The sequence below is a fragment of the Lupinus angustifolius genome, unplaced genomic scaffold, assembly GCF_001865875.1.
Source record: "Lupinus angustifolius cultivar Tanjil unplaced genomic scaffold, LupAngTanjil_v1.0 Scaffold_27_4, whole genome shotgun sequence".
Classification (NCBI taxonomy): domain Eukaryota; kingdom Viridiplantae; phylum Streptophyta; class Magnoliopsida; order Fabales; family Fabaceae; genus Lupinus; species Lupinus angustifolius.
The window spans coordinates 8,417-23,711 of record NW_017720457.1 but is presented as its reverse complement, the minus strand read 5'-3'; the positions used below and the strand labels follow the sequence as shown (position 1 = coordinate 23,711).

The window sequence follows — 15,295 nt, the reverse complement described above, 5'->3', positions numbered from 1 at the left end:
ATTTTCATAATTATTCTTGTCAATTTCCCAATTGTTCTAAATTCAATTTTATTCCTTATTTGAGTTAAGTATAAATTAATTGTTATAACTAAAGGAATTTTCCAGTACTCGTGAGATCGATATTTTATTACTTGGCGACATAATCATGCACTTATAATTTGTCCTTTCAAGTTTTTGGCGCCGTTGTCGGGAAGTATGTCAAAATTTCTTAAATTCTCAATTAATTCATTACTTTATTCTAGTGTATTACGTGTTTTCCTTTTTCTTGGTACCTCTGCAGGTTGCCCATTTTGTTTATGAAAAGTTCAAATTACTACTCAAAAAGAGACTCTAGTGCACAATATTCAGGTAATTAGATGGAGAAGGTAATTTCCATGCTAGAGAACCTTTCTCAAAGGTTTCGAAAGCTGGAAAAGTATCATGCTAATGCTATTGGGTCTACTACAACATGTGAGGGGTGTAGAGAAAAAGAACATGAGTGGTCTGAATACAAACACTTCCTGAACATGGAGTATTGACTAATGAACTACCTGAATCATGCAACTACTATGACTACAAGGAGATGAGCGAGCAACAATTTAACTCACCATACATGAAGAACAATCCCAACCTTTCTTGGTGGAGCAACAACACTCTGAATCATCAATACCACGATTGACCAGGTAACAGGAAACCTCCAACAAGGTTTTCACATGCACAATCTTCTCCTATTGATCATTCTCTTAAAATACTAATGGAGAGTCAGGAAAAATTGCTTACTAACCAAAATAAATTTCATGAGGATCAAGTCATGATTAATAAAAGTTTTTCGAATATGCTCAATGACTTGAATTCCAAAACAGAAAACTTGACCATCCATGGTAAAATTCTAGAAACACAAATTGCCCAATGAGCTAGTAATCCTAATAGGCAAACAATGATGTTTCCAGGACAGCCAGAAAAAATCCAAATAATGAACATTGTAAAGCTGTCAAATTAAGGAGTGGAAAAGAACTAAGTGATATTCCTCAAATTAGGAAAAATGCATAAGTGGAAGAGGAACATACTAAGAATGTGCATTGATTATAGAAAATTAAACACAACCACTAGGAAAGATCACTTACATCTCCCATTCATGGATCAAATGCTTGAAAGGCTTGCTACACATGAATATTTCTACTATTTAGATAAGTACTCAGGATTTCATCAAATCCACATTCACCCTGAAGACCAAAGAAAACTACTTTTACATGTCCTTATGGCCTTGGCCTATAGGAGAATGTCTTTTGGGCTATGTAATGCTCCAGCCACTTTCCAAAGATGCATAACTGTAATATTTTCTGATTTTATAGAAAACATGATGGAAGTTTTTATGGATGATTTTTCTGTTTATGGACTTTCATTTGATGATTGTTTAACAAACTTGACAAAAATATTGCAGAGATGTGAGGAAGTGAATCTTGTATTAAATTGAGAAAAAATGTCACTTCATGGTGCGCAAGGGTATTATGATGGGGCATTTAATTTCAGGAAAACAGATAGAGGTGGACAGGGCAAAATTATAGTAATAGAAAATATGCCACCACCAGTTAACATAAAAGGTGTTAGGAGTTTCTTAGGCCATGCAGGATTTTACCGTAGATTCATAAAAGATTTGTCAAAAATTGTGAAACCTCTTTCTAACCTTTTAATGAAATATATTGTATTTGATTTTAGTGCTGCTTGTCCAGAATCGCTTTTCAGGTTGAAGGAGGCATTGGTCACTGCATCAATATGGCAGTCACCTTTGAAGTGATGTGTGATGCTAGTGACTATATTGTGGGAGCAGTGTTGGGCCACAACAAGGACAAGAAGATGTATGTCATCTATTATGCAAGCAAAACACTTGATAGAGCTAAAGCAAATTATGCCACCATAGAGAATGAGCTACTAGCTATTGTGTTTGCCTTCGAAAAATTTAGGTCCTACCTAGTAGGTTCTAAAGTTATAGTCTGTACTGATCACTCAACTCTAAGATACTTAAGGAGTAAGAAAGAAGCCAAGCCATGACTCATCTGATGAATTCTCCTTTTGCAAGAATTTGATGTGGATATTGGTGACAGAAAGGGGACAAATAATCCAGTTGTAGATCACTTATCTCGGCTTGAACATCCAAGTGGAGGAGAGGTGGACATACATATTGATGATTCATTTCCTGATGAGCAACTCCTCCTCCTCGAAACTGTGGAGGCACCTTGGTATGTTGACTTCGCAAACTATTTGGTTAGCAAGATTCTTCCACCTGAAATGACACCGCAACAGAAAAACATTCTTCTGAGATCTGAAGAAGTATATTTGGGATGATCCTTACTCTACTGACTCTATGTTGATGATATTTACAGAAGATGTGTTCTAGAAGAAGAAGTGTCAAAGATCTTGAGCTGTTGCCACTCTATCTCTTATGGAAGCCATGCTAGTACTTCAAAAAAAATAACAAGGCGTTCTAATGTGGCTTCTTTTGGCCACACATATTCAGAGATGCAAGGAGCTTTGTTCTCACATGTGATTCTTTCCAAAGGGTGGGGAACATATAAAAAATGCATGAAATGTCAATGAACCCCATCCTTGATATGGAGATATTTGATGTATGGGGAGTTGACTATATGGGACCTTTTCCTACTTGAAACAACAACAAATATATCTTAGTGGCAGTCGCTTATGTTTCTAAGTGGGTGGAGGTAATTTCATCTCCACACAATGATGCTGAAACGGTCATCAAACGTTTTAACAATATCATATTTCCAAGGTTTGGGGTCCTAAGGCTCGTTATTAGTAATGGAGGCTCACACTTCATTGAAAGACATTTTGATAACCTCTTGAAGAAGTATGGAGTTTCTCATTGGGTTGGTAACGTTTATCACCCTCAAACAAGTGGTCAAGTGGAAGTATCAAATAGTGACGTTAAGAGCATATTGGAGAAAATATTATCTAGGAGCAAGAAAGATTGGTCCTTACAGCTTGATGATGCTTTATGGGCTTACCGTACTGCATATAAAACACATATTGGTATTTCACCATTCAGGTTGATTTATGGTAAGTCATGTCACCTTCCAATGGAACTAGAACATAAGGCGTATTGGGCAGTCAAATTGCTAAACTTTGATCTGAAAGTTGCTTGAAAAAAGAGGAAATTTCAACTGCATGAGTTGGGAGAACTAAGGTAGGATGCTTAGGAGAATTCCCACACTTACAAAGAAAGAACCAAAATATGGCATGACAAATACATACTCCATATAGAATTCAACGTGAGAGAACTAGTTCTCCTATTCAACTCTAGGTTGAGGCTCTTTCCAGTGAAGCTAAAATCTTGATGGCTAGGTTCGTTCAGAGTCACCAAGGTCTACCCTTATGGAACAGTTGAGATATTGAATGAGGAAAGGGAAAACTTCAAGGTGAATGGTCAGCATTTGAAGCATTATCTAGTAGATAGACGACTGGAGAAACAAACAAACATAGCCCTCTAGGATCCTACTTGAGCTACAAAGATCAATCGTCAAGCTAATGATGTTAAATGAGCGCTTCGTAGGAGGCAACCCACGTTTGAGGTAAATTATATGGAAAAGTGCTAACACGACAATACCCATTAGTTAAGATCACTACACCTAATAAAGTCCATCTAGGACATATGGGTCATTTGGGACTTTTTATCTTTTGTAGGTACTTCCACTATACCCAATAAAGTCAACCACTTATAATTGACATATGAGTTAAGGTCACTTTCTACCTAACCTATGAGTTTTCTTTTTCTTTCTCTTATTGTTTAGATTTTTACATTGGGGACAATGTAATTTTCTAAGCTTGAGGGGTTTTTGCATTTAGATAGTTCATTCATGTCATGCATACCATATAGATATTAATTTTTTGAGGTTGAATATTCATATTATTATGCATTAGCATATGTTTCATATCTCATCTATCCTTTGTTTTGTTCTATGTGTTGTTTGTCTGCTTTAAATGAAAAAACATGCATGAATGATGATTGCTGATTTGTGATCCCATTGAAGAAAAAAACTTTTGATAAAATAATTACATGAAAGACATTATATTTGACAATTGTTAATTAAATTTGGTTAAATAAAAGTCTGTGTTTCGTAACTTTTGCTGAATGAACCAAATGTGAGAAATTTGAGCCAAACACAATAAGGGTTCTGATTTGAATTGACAATTGCATAAAAACCCTTTTTCTTTCATGAGTGCATAATTTTTTATGATTGTACATTCTTGAACTTGATTTGTGATCGTTTCAAGATTGCAGTCTGTTTGTATGCATTAATATGATAGAGGCAATTATGACTTTTTCTTTTGACCTTCAACCGCTTGCTATAAACATTGATGATTTTTTATAGCTACTCAAATGAGGGTTTGGGGTAATTTGGGATGTTTGGTTGAAGCAATGGGAAAGGTAAAAAAATTCATCCTTTCTATTTTAGAAAAAAATAATAAGAATGAATAAAAAATGAGAAAAACAATACAAAGTATACTAAAGGAGAAAGGATTGAAAAAAAATATTTTAAAAAGAAGGGTTCATCGAAAAAGGATGATGTGATGAAGTAAGACCTATTAAAAGAATCTCAATGCTTCAATCAGATGTCTAAAAAGTTTAAGTATTTTTGGAAACATTTGTAAGCCTTTTGAAGTATCCTTTCTTTGTTTATCCCATCTTAAATCATTTACCTGGTCCCCATTACAACCATTTAAAGGCCTCTTGATTTTTGCATGCATTCAAATATAGTCAATGACAATTTGGTCTATAATCAAGCCTATGGTAATTTACTTTCATGAAAATTTGAGCGAAATACTATGACTTTTAAACAAATGAGAGTGATGAGAGAAATGTGATCCTAATTCATCCAGTTGTTAAGACTCAAAGACTTAGCTTGAATTAAATTTGTTTATGATTATTTTATCTTGATGTCTAGATTGTTTCAAAACTAACATGAGATTGCTTCTTATTTTTTGTCATGGTTTCTATATCATCATTCATACATGATTGAGAAAGTTAGACATAATACTTGTTTGAGGACAAGCAAGAGATAAGCTTGAGAGGATTTGATGAGTGTGAAATTATCCTACAGTTATATTACATTTAACTTGCATTTTAGGATATAATTAGGACTTTAGGATTATTTTTAGATTTTATTTCTTTTTGTGCGGGTTGAGCGGGTGTTTTTGGCTATGTTGTGTAGTTTTGATGGATTGAAGCTAAAAAGAGTATAGATTGGATTCATTAAGATGAAATTTGGTGTTGAGGCTATGTAAAGACCAATTGAAGGGCGAAAAGAAGTTGTGGATATTATATTCTCTTCCTATTTTTTAGAATTGTTTTGTTAGGCTTAGCCCAATATTTTGTAATTAGGATAAATGAGGATTCTCCCTCAAACACTTTATACTTTAAACTTTACATCACAATTCTATAATTTAGAATTTGGTATTCTCTTCTCCATTATAAGTGAGCAATTCTCTTAGTTTCTAGGATTGGGGATATGCCCTTTTACATTCAATAAACACTTGTTCTTACGTCTATTTCATGGAGTGCTGTGATTTGAATCAATAAAATGAGTTTTATTCGTGTGAGTTGTCTGGTCAACAAATTACACCTCTTAGATACATCGGTGAAGGACCGAGAGGTGAACCCAACTATCCGACCATTTAGTTATTCAAACTAGAATCCTAATTCACGATAGTAGTCTTAGGATTCTCGGGGGTTTCTAGAATTCGCCTTGGGTTACTACAAAGCGATTGGATAGAAAGATCCAAGTAAAGGATTCATTATCATACCACGAGAGTATGTGCGACTTCAATTGAGTACACGTATCGGAGCTCGAGAGAGGATGACAGATATCAAATAGCAATTCACCCTCATAACTTAAAGTTCATGAAAAGGAGCAAAACAAGGATTTGTGAATATAAAGGCGGTAACCCTTATCCTGGGAACTATTCCTATATTAGATTTCAACTTGTTTTAATATTTTCATAATTATTCTTATCAATTGCTCAATTGTTCTAAATTCAATTTTATTCCTTATTTGAGTTAAGTATAAATTAATTGTTATAATTAAAGGATTTTTCCAGTCCTCTTGGGATCGATATTTTATTAATTGACGACATAATCGTGCACTTGAAATTTGCCATATTAGTGGTCTTGGCCCAGTTATACTTTGCTTTCTGAATTCACTATTGTCGAACTTACTCTGCTTCCAATCAATTGCGTCTTCTTTCATCTCTTTTTAGTCTTCTTCATAGGCAACTTCCTTTCCCTTCAAATTTCATAGTCATGGTCCTCATTAACGACCTGGAGTCTAGCTCTAATGAGGTGGAGGTCTTGTCTGGATCTTTGTCCAATTATGTCTCATGGTCCCTCATCGCAGGGATTGACTTGCCTGGGGAAGGGCGAGCAATTTGAAACTCTAGACCCTGCTAGCCTGTTGGAGGGGGAGTGGTAGGAAGGGGGTCGTAGGAATGGACCGGGCAGCTTGTCTGGAGATGTAGTGTCTGGTCATGGATAGAGAGTGCAGTTTGGAGTCTGATGCTTCTTGTAGTGACAGGTTGCTAATGTCGAGAATGTATATTGGAAGGGAGGATAGAGGGGATAAGTATAGCTTCTGTATGTACGACTACTATACCCGGAAAATCGGGCTAAAAGTCCCTCTACACAAGTGGTATATGGATGTGTTGAATCATCTTCTGGTTGCCCCTTCACAGCTGCATTTGAATGCTTTGGGATTCATTTGAGCATTTGTTGTCTTCTACAAGATGATAAAGTTTCCTTGCATGGTTCTCCTTTTCTTTTGGATGTTCTGGGTAAGGATGTCAATATGGGCATTGCCTGCGGGCCAGCCTGCATTGCCCGCAAAAAAAATGTGGCCAGGGCATGATATTTTTGCCTGTTAGCCCATATTGTCCGGCCCGTTTGCCCGCTTTATTAGCGGGCATTTTAAACGGGCTCCACGGGTTGCCTGCGGTCATTACATTCAACCCTTTAAAATTTTAATTTTGGCCCAGTGGCCCAAACTCCTTTACATTATTACATATTTACATTTGCCATTTCTTTTATTTCACCCACCCACAGCCACAAGGAGTCACTGACCATGTTCTACAAAATGCCTGTGGGCCGCCCGTTAGCCCGTTTTAAAACGGGCAGGGCATGACTTTTTGTTCGTTAACCAATTGCGGGCATGCCCGACCCGCTTAAATTATTGCGGGCGTGGGCTAAACGGGCCGAGAGGCCCGTTTTGCCATGCCTAGTTCTGGGTGACCCACAACACCAATCTGAATGAAGAGAATATTGGTCTATGCGGGTGGACATGTCTTTAATCAAAGAACAAGCATGCCTTGTTACTCCCCTATGACGCATGCACTAAGAATTGGACATCAGGGTTTTACCGGGTTGAGATCTAGGGAGTGTCTCATCATTGGGATTATGGCCCCTGGAGAGAGCATTTTTTCCAATTCTCCTAGAATGGTAACCTCCATTAGAAGTCGGCTAAGAAGTTGAGTTATGACTTTGAAAGCCTTGAAGGTCCAGAGATTGAGGCAACCCGAGTAATGTTAGGTTCGGTTGAAAATGATTATGTGTTGTCTTGCTCCAACCTTTCCAATGGTGATCAAGCCTTTGAGCACCAGGTTGGTAGGTATTAAGTTGTTGTGCACCTGTGACTTGTAATTTTTGGTTGTGTACTTATTTTGATTTCTTCCCTTTTAGCAGTTGTTATGGCCGACATTCTAGAGAAGAATTGATTACTAAGCCAGATCATTTGGCGATCATGGCTGGGAAAAGAGCTTGGATGGGCTCGCCACTTCGCTCATCCACTTAGTCCGGGGGGATCTCGTCTCCTTCAACTCATCAAGGAATATACCTTCCACCTCCTCCTCCTCATCCGACCAATCAGAGAGGGCTAGTCTAAGTGGCTCTGGTCGTCCCTGCGATTCTAGTGACGGTCGTTCCTGCAACGGATCCCCTACCCGTGCAGGAGGCACCTTCAGAGTCAAGAATGATTGTCCCTCCCCGTGCCATCCGCCACACAATGGGGAAATGGAAAGCTTCAAGTTCGGTGGGTCAGCCCCTGGCGGGATACTATGTTCCTCAGGTGGTCGAGATTAACCTGGTGACCAACGAGGTGAAGGCTGTCTTTGACGCGTCTTCTATTCGCGCTATGATGAGGCAAGTCTGGGCGTCCTCGATCATGGTGGCGTCCATCCCCAAATACCTTGAAGGAGAAGGTGCGATAGTCGAGCGGTTGGAGGCGAGACCCTTCAGGATGTGCAGGACCGCCATTATGCTAAGCTACAGAAGGTGAATGAGGCTCATGAGGCCGAAGTGAAGGGGATGGAGGCCTAGATAATGGCGGCTAGCCAGGAGTTTCCTAGCCTGACCCACCATTATGAGGAAGCTCATCGAGTTGTCTTGGTTGCCCAACAGGAATTGGTCGGTTCCCAGAACGAGAGGGCCAGTCTGATGGCGCATTTTGAGGAGGTTAAGGACGAGATCCGTCAACTTAGTGATAAGCTGAAGCTGTCGGATGAGAAGGGGAAGGTTGCTCAGGACTCTCGCAACCAAGCCCAGGAGAAGGTTTCTCGGCTGACCGAGGAGGTGGTTGTTGTTGGGTACTAGTGAGGTAATAATACACCTAGAGGGGGTGAATAGGTGTAGCGGATCACTAATCCCGCTTTTCTGATATTTACGCAGAATACACAGCTGTTGCATTTAATCGATTATCAAAAGGATTAATTGATTAAAGACAGTTTTGTTAATCAATTGTGGTCAGTATGTTAATCGATTATAGTGGTTGTTTACTCTTTAAAAACATTTTTCTTGCTTTGGAAAATAGTGATGAGTCTTGATCTTGACTATCCTAATATTGATTCGTGATTATCAAAAGATTAACACCAATTAGCAATTAATCATAGAATACAAACGAACTCATAAAGCAAGTAAAGACAGAAACGTAAAGAGATGGGGAAAGAGAAAATGTGCTTGAGGATTTTATCCTGTACGTTTGCGGGTCCACTTGAAAACTATATCTAGGCCTCTCGATTGATTTGGGAGATTTTTCTTCATTATCAGAAATGTTGTTCAAATACAATCACACTTCCAATGATCCTAGAATAAACTTCTTTCTTCACACCGTTGAACCACAAAGCTCGGTTTGACCTCTATCTATACCTACTTGGATACCACGCCATTCACGTAATTTGGCCCCAGCCAAATCTATTGCTCGAATCAAAACTCTCTGCCTGGTGAAGACTATTGATTCTCAACTTGTGATGATACCACACACCACGAGAATTATCCTCAATTTACATAAATTTGTCGAGTTACTTTGCACACAAGATTTTTGCGGATATAGACTCTAAATTCGGCTCTATGACCTTTGACAGAAGATCTCACAAACAACCCTAAGAACTAGATCTAGAAATCATGCAAGGTCTTTCAACTGAATGAAAAGTGTTTGGCACAATGGGAAAGAACTTTCTCTTTTTTCCCTCTCTTTTTCTCTCTTGAGAATGTATGCAAGAAAAACTTCAAAGAATCAACAAGATAGCTTCGAAAACTTAAGCACAATGAATATTTTGTTTTTCTTCCTTTTCTGTAATTTTTCATTGTTAATTGAAAGTGTGAAAAGCTTCTCTTAAAACTGATTAGATCTGGGCGAGGACTAGTCCTAGACACGCATTAACGTGTATGTCCAAGATGAGGAGTTGTTTTTATAGGAGGATGGCTTTGTTGTCAAGCTGTCAGTCCCGGGAAGGGGGGAGGCCTCAGTGTCCTATAATAACTTATAGTATTTGTGTAACTTTCTCATTTTAATGAATTTTTATTTTTCGTATTTTGCTTGTCTTCCTTTATTTTCTGTACGTGAGAAGCTAAATAGAAATCTGGAATTGGTAAGATATCCTTGACTAGAAATGACTTCAATAATAAGCCCCCTTCAATAATTCTGACAACGAAAGTAAGTTTGACAAGTCTTTATACTTCGAATAACAACTAGAAACTAGAGATAACTTTGGCCGAATTTAACCCTTTTAATAACAGCCTGAAATAGTGGTAGCTAGAAGTTGAGAAGTCCAAAATTGAGTATCATCTTGGTCGGAGTTGGCCTTATGTTACTTGTCACTTTAAGAAGGGGTTAGCATGGAACGTGAATGAGATGAACTTTGAAAGTGCAAAGAGTCAAGACCTGCATATTTAATGTTAACCGAAGTTTTGATGAAGCAAACGGACATACAAAAAAGCTTGAAGATCGTACAACAAAAAATGAGCCAAAGACTTATAGATTGCATCTATAGACTTAGGATGTTATTATATTTACTTGTATTAGAAGTCTTAAGATGATTGACTTAGATTGAGTCTAGGTTAGGTAAACCTAGGTGGAAAGTCTCACAAGAACTAAAATTGAACAAGATTAAAATTGAGACATGACATCTAGATATCTTATGATAAGTAGGCTCATCATACACATACATAGTTTTATGCATTAAAGGTATTATATTTTGAAAAGCTATGTATAGCATGTGCATATCATATAGTTAGTTTACCATACATCAAGGAGAAAAAAATTAACTCAGTACAATCGATTAAGCAGTTTGTCTAATCGATTATCTAGAATTCAATTACTAACTAATCTGATGATGTTAGCATGTTAATCAATTTAGACACTATATAATTTATTAAGATTTAATAAAAAACCGATTTTTAACAGCCCGTTAATCAATAAAGTGGATGAATAATCGATTAATATCAGTATTTGCAGGATTAGTATAAATGTAGTAATTCTTGCCAATGTGGTATAACTTGCATATTTCGAAAATTGTTATAGAGCATATATTTTCACAAATTGCATTGCAGTGAAAAAGTGCATTTATAAAATCTAGGGAGTGAAAGCATTCTGATTTAGGCTTAGAGATTAATATCATTACATGTTGTCTCTAGTTTTCTATGCATTACATTCTTGCATGTAGTTGTTGATTTCTTTGAGAGAATAGTGAGGAAAATATTTTTCAGAAAATAGTGTGAAACATTTTTGGAAAACCTAATGCATTAAATTTCATTTAGAATTAGGTTCTTGTAGATTTTCTACTTTGTGTTTTAGATTGAGTTCAATTGTTGAATCCGAGTATTAACTGTTCAAGTCAACGCAATAAATTCTGTTTGCACAAGGAAGTTGATCTCTTTATGAATTATTTGACTGCAACAGAGATCTTGATAATCTTCTCAGAGGCTAAGAGGTCTTAGTTTGAGTGATACTGAGGCCAGGGCTGATCGCGAAAGGATAGGAGATCCTAGTAGGTGATTTAGTTAGGTCAAACCTAGGTTGTCAAGCTCATAAGGGCTAAGTAAGGATCGACTTAGTTTTTCTGTTTTTGTAATTGAAAGTGTATTTGTAAACTTACAATTACAATAGTGAAGAAAAATCTCCTGAGATTAGAAGGGGAGACCTGAATATAGTTTGTAGTGGACTGCAAATGAACCATGATATAAATTCCTTGTGCACCTCTTTCTCTCCCTAATCTCTTTACTTTTTGTCTTTACTTTGTTGATTAATTATGTTAATATGAGTTGTATGCTATAATTTGTTTACTGTATTTCTGTAACTTCAATAATCAATCAATTGTGTAAACATTTGGTAATCGATAACTTAATGTGCAAGAAACCAAAGAATCAAGTAGTGCAAGTGTCGGGATAATTGATTATCCATAATCATAATCGATTAAATCCAAGCATTGTTTAATCAATTAAAACCAAACATAATCGATTAACTGCAGTTTGTTTTAGTTTTGCGCAAATATAGGAAAAACGGAGTAAGTGATCCGGGACAACTATTCAACCCCCCTTGTAGGTGTATTTTGACCTGCTGATACCCAACAAGTGGTAGCATGGCTAGTACAAAAGTGCTAACTTGACCGTGTATTCATTCGATCCTAGAGGATACTACGATGGGTTCCACAACCCATTTGGTGGTGATGGTGCATCCATCAACTGCCCTCCGATTTTTAGTGGTGAGGGGTACGCCTACTGGAAAGTGCACATGAAAATATTCACTGAGGTGATTGACACAGATATTTGGGAATTCGTTGTCAATGGTCCTTCCGTTCTACCTCACTTGGTGGACGATAAACCTAAAGAGAAACCAAAAATTTTATTGACCGACGATGAGCGCAAAAAGGTTCAGCATAACCTTTGTGCCAAGAACATTATCACATCGGTCCTATCATACGATGAATTCTTTAAGGTGTCGTAGTGCCAAATCGCTAAAGAAATGTGGGACACTTTACAAGTGACTCACGAAGGCACGAGCAAGGTTAAGTGTGCTAACACATGAATATGAGCTATTTCGCATGTTATCAAAAGAATCAATTAGTGAAATGCAAAAGTGAATTACTCACATTGTTAACCATTTATTTGTCCTAGATAAAACTTTTGCTAAATGAGAGTTAACTAACAAAGTTTTGCGTTGCCTTGATAGGAAATGGTAGCCGAAAGTAACTACGATCATGGAGTCAAAAGACTTAGATTCCATGCCTTTAGTGACTCTGTTTGGAAAACTCCAAGAACATGAGATGGAGTTAGGGTGTTTGACCATGAATGAAGATTCAGACTGGAAGAATAAAGGCATCTCTCTCAAGGCAACCAGTTCACAAGATCAAGAATAGGATGATGATTCTGATTCTGACCTGGATGAAGAGACCATGAATCTCTTAGTTTGAAAATCTGGAAACTTTCTGAAGAAAATGGGGGAATTCAAGAGGTTTCAAAAGAAAGAAGCACGAGAATCAACCAAAAAGGACAAGATCCCAAAGGAGGGTTCACTTGCCATGAATGTGGGAAGGTTGGACACAAGGGGCTATAATGTCCAACCTATCTCAAGAAGGTTGAATCTGAAAAGATCACTCCTCGAGATTTCAAATCGAAAAGAGCATGCATCGTGTGGGATACTCCTGAGGAAGAAACTACATTGAGCGCATCATATGAGGAGGAGTCTACAAAACTATGCCTTATGGTGAAAACACAAGAATCTTATAGCTCTAGTGAACAAGATGATGAAAATGAGGTATATTTTGATACTTCGTCTTCTACTGATGACTCCCCTACATATGACAAGTTACATATTGCATTTGTTAAATTACATGAAGAACTTAAAAAGCTTGTTAGGATTAACATCGACAGAAAATGCGTAATCCTATTGCATGAACAACAAATCATTAAAATGCAAAAAGAGTCAGATGAGTTAAAACTAGAAAATGAAACCTTAGCTTAATCTACTTTTGTAGCTCATGTAATTGCTCGAAAGGTAATTTATGTCAACCTACTGTGTGCAATACTTGCCAGACGTTGCAAATCGAAAATTCCAATTTAAAAGAAAAACCTGCAAAGCTTACGTATAGTATATTTAACCTTGACATTATACTTGCTGAATCTAGAAATCCTGGTAACCACATGGGATTAGGTTATAAACCCCAAACTAGCAAGAAAAGACCATATAGGAAACATGTAGTCCATAATCGTAAAACGTCACACACTCACATGCCTACTTGTTTCTATTGCAGCACTTATGGCCATACTACCACTTCATGTTATATTAGAAAGTATAATGTGCCTGATGGTTCTTATATTTGGGTGAAGAAGGGACAAAATACCATGGTTACTAACAGAAAGGGACCCAAAATCAATTGGGTACCTAAACAAGACAAGTAAATTGTTTTGTAGGTATGCCTACAAACCCATGGACATCATTGGTACTTAGATAGCGGGTGTTCAAGGAATATGACAGGTGACAAATCGAAATTCCTACATCTAACACTCGAAGAAAAAGGGTATGTCACCTATGGCGACAATAGTCGAAGGAAGATACTTGGAGTTGGAACTATTGGTAATACTTCTCAATCTGTGATCGAGAACATGCTCTATGTGGAAGGCTTGGAGCTCAACTTATTAAGTATCAGCCAATTGTTCGATAAAGGTAACAAAGTATCATTCGACTCTGATTGTTGCATTATTCATGATAGTATATCTAATAATGTTGGTCATCGTATAAATAACATATACATGGTTAATTTGGAGGATGTCACTACATTGTTCTCAAAATGTTTTATCTCTAGAGAGAATGACATCTGGCTTTTGCTAAGGCACGTTATGCATATACATATTAAACACTTAGATAAATTGTCATCTCATGATTTAGTTGTTGGTCTATCTAAACTTAATTTCAAATCTAAAGAAGCTTGCGACACTTGCCAAAAGTGTAAGCAAGATCAGAACTCATTTGCATCTAAAAATGTGATCTCCATAATTAGGCCTTTGGAGCTTCTCCATATGGACCTGTTTGGACCATCGCAAATCATGAGTTTCGGAGGTAGTCATTATGCTTTGGTAATGTAGATGATTTTTTTAGGTTTACATGGACCCTATTCCTTTCTGCTAAATGTGACACACTCAAATCTTTTAAAAGCCTTACCAAGCAAATTCAAAACCAACTTAACCTGAAAAATGTATATATACGAAGTGACAATGATAGTGAGATTGAGAACCACCTATTTGAAAATTTTTGAGATAAATATGGTATCTTGCACCAATACTCGACTCCTAGAACTCCTCAACAAAATGAAGTTGTTGAGATGAAAAATCACGTATTATAGGAGCTAGCCAGGACCATGCTTAATGAAAGCAAAGTGCCTAAATACTTTTGGACTGATGATGTATATACAACTTGCAATGTCATAAATCAAGTACTTCTTAGGCCTAAATTGTTAAAAAATCCTTGAGTTATTGAGAGGCCGAAAACCTAATATATCTCATCTTCATGCCTTTGGATGCAACTGTTTTATTTTAAACAATGGAAAACGAGCTTTAGGAAAATTTGATTCAAAGGTTGACGAGGGTATATTTTTAGGGTATTCGATGCATAGTAAGGCATTTAGAGTTTTTAATAAATACATTATGATTGTAGAAGAATCAATCCATGTACATTTTGATGAAACTTCTCCAAAAGAGAAGAGAAAGGTTTTGTCTGATGATATTACAGGTGCTTTCGAAGAAGCATACACTAAGGACTTGGAAAAGGACAAAGAAGATAAAGATGATCAAGAAGTCAATGAGGACCATCATGACTTGCCGAGGACGTGGAAAACCGAGAAAGACCATCCACTTGATAAAGTATTGGGTGATATCTCAACGGGGGTGGTACTCGTAGTTCTTTACATAATTTTTGTAATTTCGTTGCTTTTGTATCACAAATATAGCCTAAGACCATAGATGAGGCCATAGAGGATGTGCACTGGG

General features: G+C 37.1%; 1 protein-coding gene across 1 annotated transcript; it reads left to right on the top strand.

The window, feature by feature from the left end:
- The first annotated feature begins 1,459 nt into the window (after positions 1 to 1,459).
- LOC109338494 lies at positions 1,460 to 3,137 on the top strand. Its single transcript, XM_019575753.1, has 4 exons — positions 1,460 to 1,645; positions 1,696 to 1,940; positions 2,082 to 2,307; positions 2,697 to 3,137. Exons 1-4 carry the CDS (start codon positions 1,460 to 1,462, stop codon positions 3,135 to 3,137), a joined length of 1,098 nt encoding a protein of 365 aa, XP_019431298.1.
- Positions 3,138 to 15,295: the final 12,158 nt, after the last annotated feature.

Bases quoted from the DNA above. Each gene is read 5' to 3' on its own strand.
- LOC109338494 (XM_019575753.1), top strand. From the start codon at position 1,460: ATGTCACTTCATGGTGCGCAAGGGTATTATGATGGGGCATTTAATTTC. The intron at 1,646-1,695 runs GTGAAACCTCTT...ATTTGATTTTAG, and splicing joins TAAAAGATTTGTCAAAAATT to TGCTGCTTGTCCAGAATCGC. The intron at 2,308-2,696 runs GTATATTTGGGA...AAGTGGGTGGAG, and splicing joins TTCTTCTGAGATCTGAAGAA to GTAATTTCATCTCCACACAA.